Source organism: Condylura cristata, unplaced genomic scaffold, assembly GCF_000260355.1.
Source record: "Condylura cristata isolate star-nosed mole 26May11 unplaced genomic scaffold, ConCri1.0 scaffold00075, whole genome shotgun sequence".
In the NCBI taxonomy this organism is placed as follows: domain Eukaryota; kingdom Metazoa; phylum Chordata; class Mammalia; order Eulipotyphla; family Talpidae; genus Condylura; species Condylura cristata.
In genome coordinates this window covers 504,785-505,198 of record NW_004567176.1, presented here as the reverse complement: position 1 = coordinate 505,198, position 414 = coordinate 504,785, and the positions used below count along the sequence as shown (strand labels likewise).

Genomic DNA, 414 nt, shown 5'->3' with positions numbered 1-414 from the left:
GCGGCCTCCGTCCACGTCCGGCGTCCGCATGCGGGCCACGAGCTGTCCGCCGCGCAAACCACAGCAACCAGAAACGCACACTCGGGACGCGGGGAGCCCTGCCCGCGGGAGGGCCCCCTTGGCCCCCAGGCTCCCCACAATCGCGCCGCCACCCACCTGGGCTCCGCAGCAAGCGCCAACTCCTGGTAGGTCCTGAGCTGCGGACAGTCGGTTCGTACTCACGATTCAGCGCGTACCCCAGACCGAGATCCACTGCGGTCCCTAAGCGGCCGGAGCTCCGCAGCGACCCTTGGCGCACACGCCGGCGGCTGCGGCGCCCCTAGCGGCGGAGCTGTCAGCGCGCTCGAGGCCTCCCGAGGCCGGACAGCAGCCAGCGACCCCTAGGGGCAGAGGCTGGAGCAGCGCGCTCGAGGC

At 72.7% G+C, this 414-nt stretch overlaps 1 protein-coding gene across 1 annotated transcript in view; it reads right to left on the bottom strand.

The window, feature by feature from the left end:
• Window positions 1-261: 261 nt before the first annotated feature.
• Window positions 262-414, bottom strand: part of HSPA4L (heat shock 70kDa protein 4-like) — a 13,345-nt gene continuing 13,192 nt past the window's right edge. The window contains exon 6 of the mRNA XM_012734834.1: window positions 262-380. Coding sequence (XP_012590288.1) covers window positions 262-380 — 119 coding nt within the window. The remainder of the gene's footprint in view (window positions 381-414) is intronic.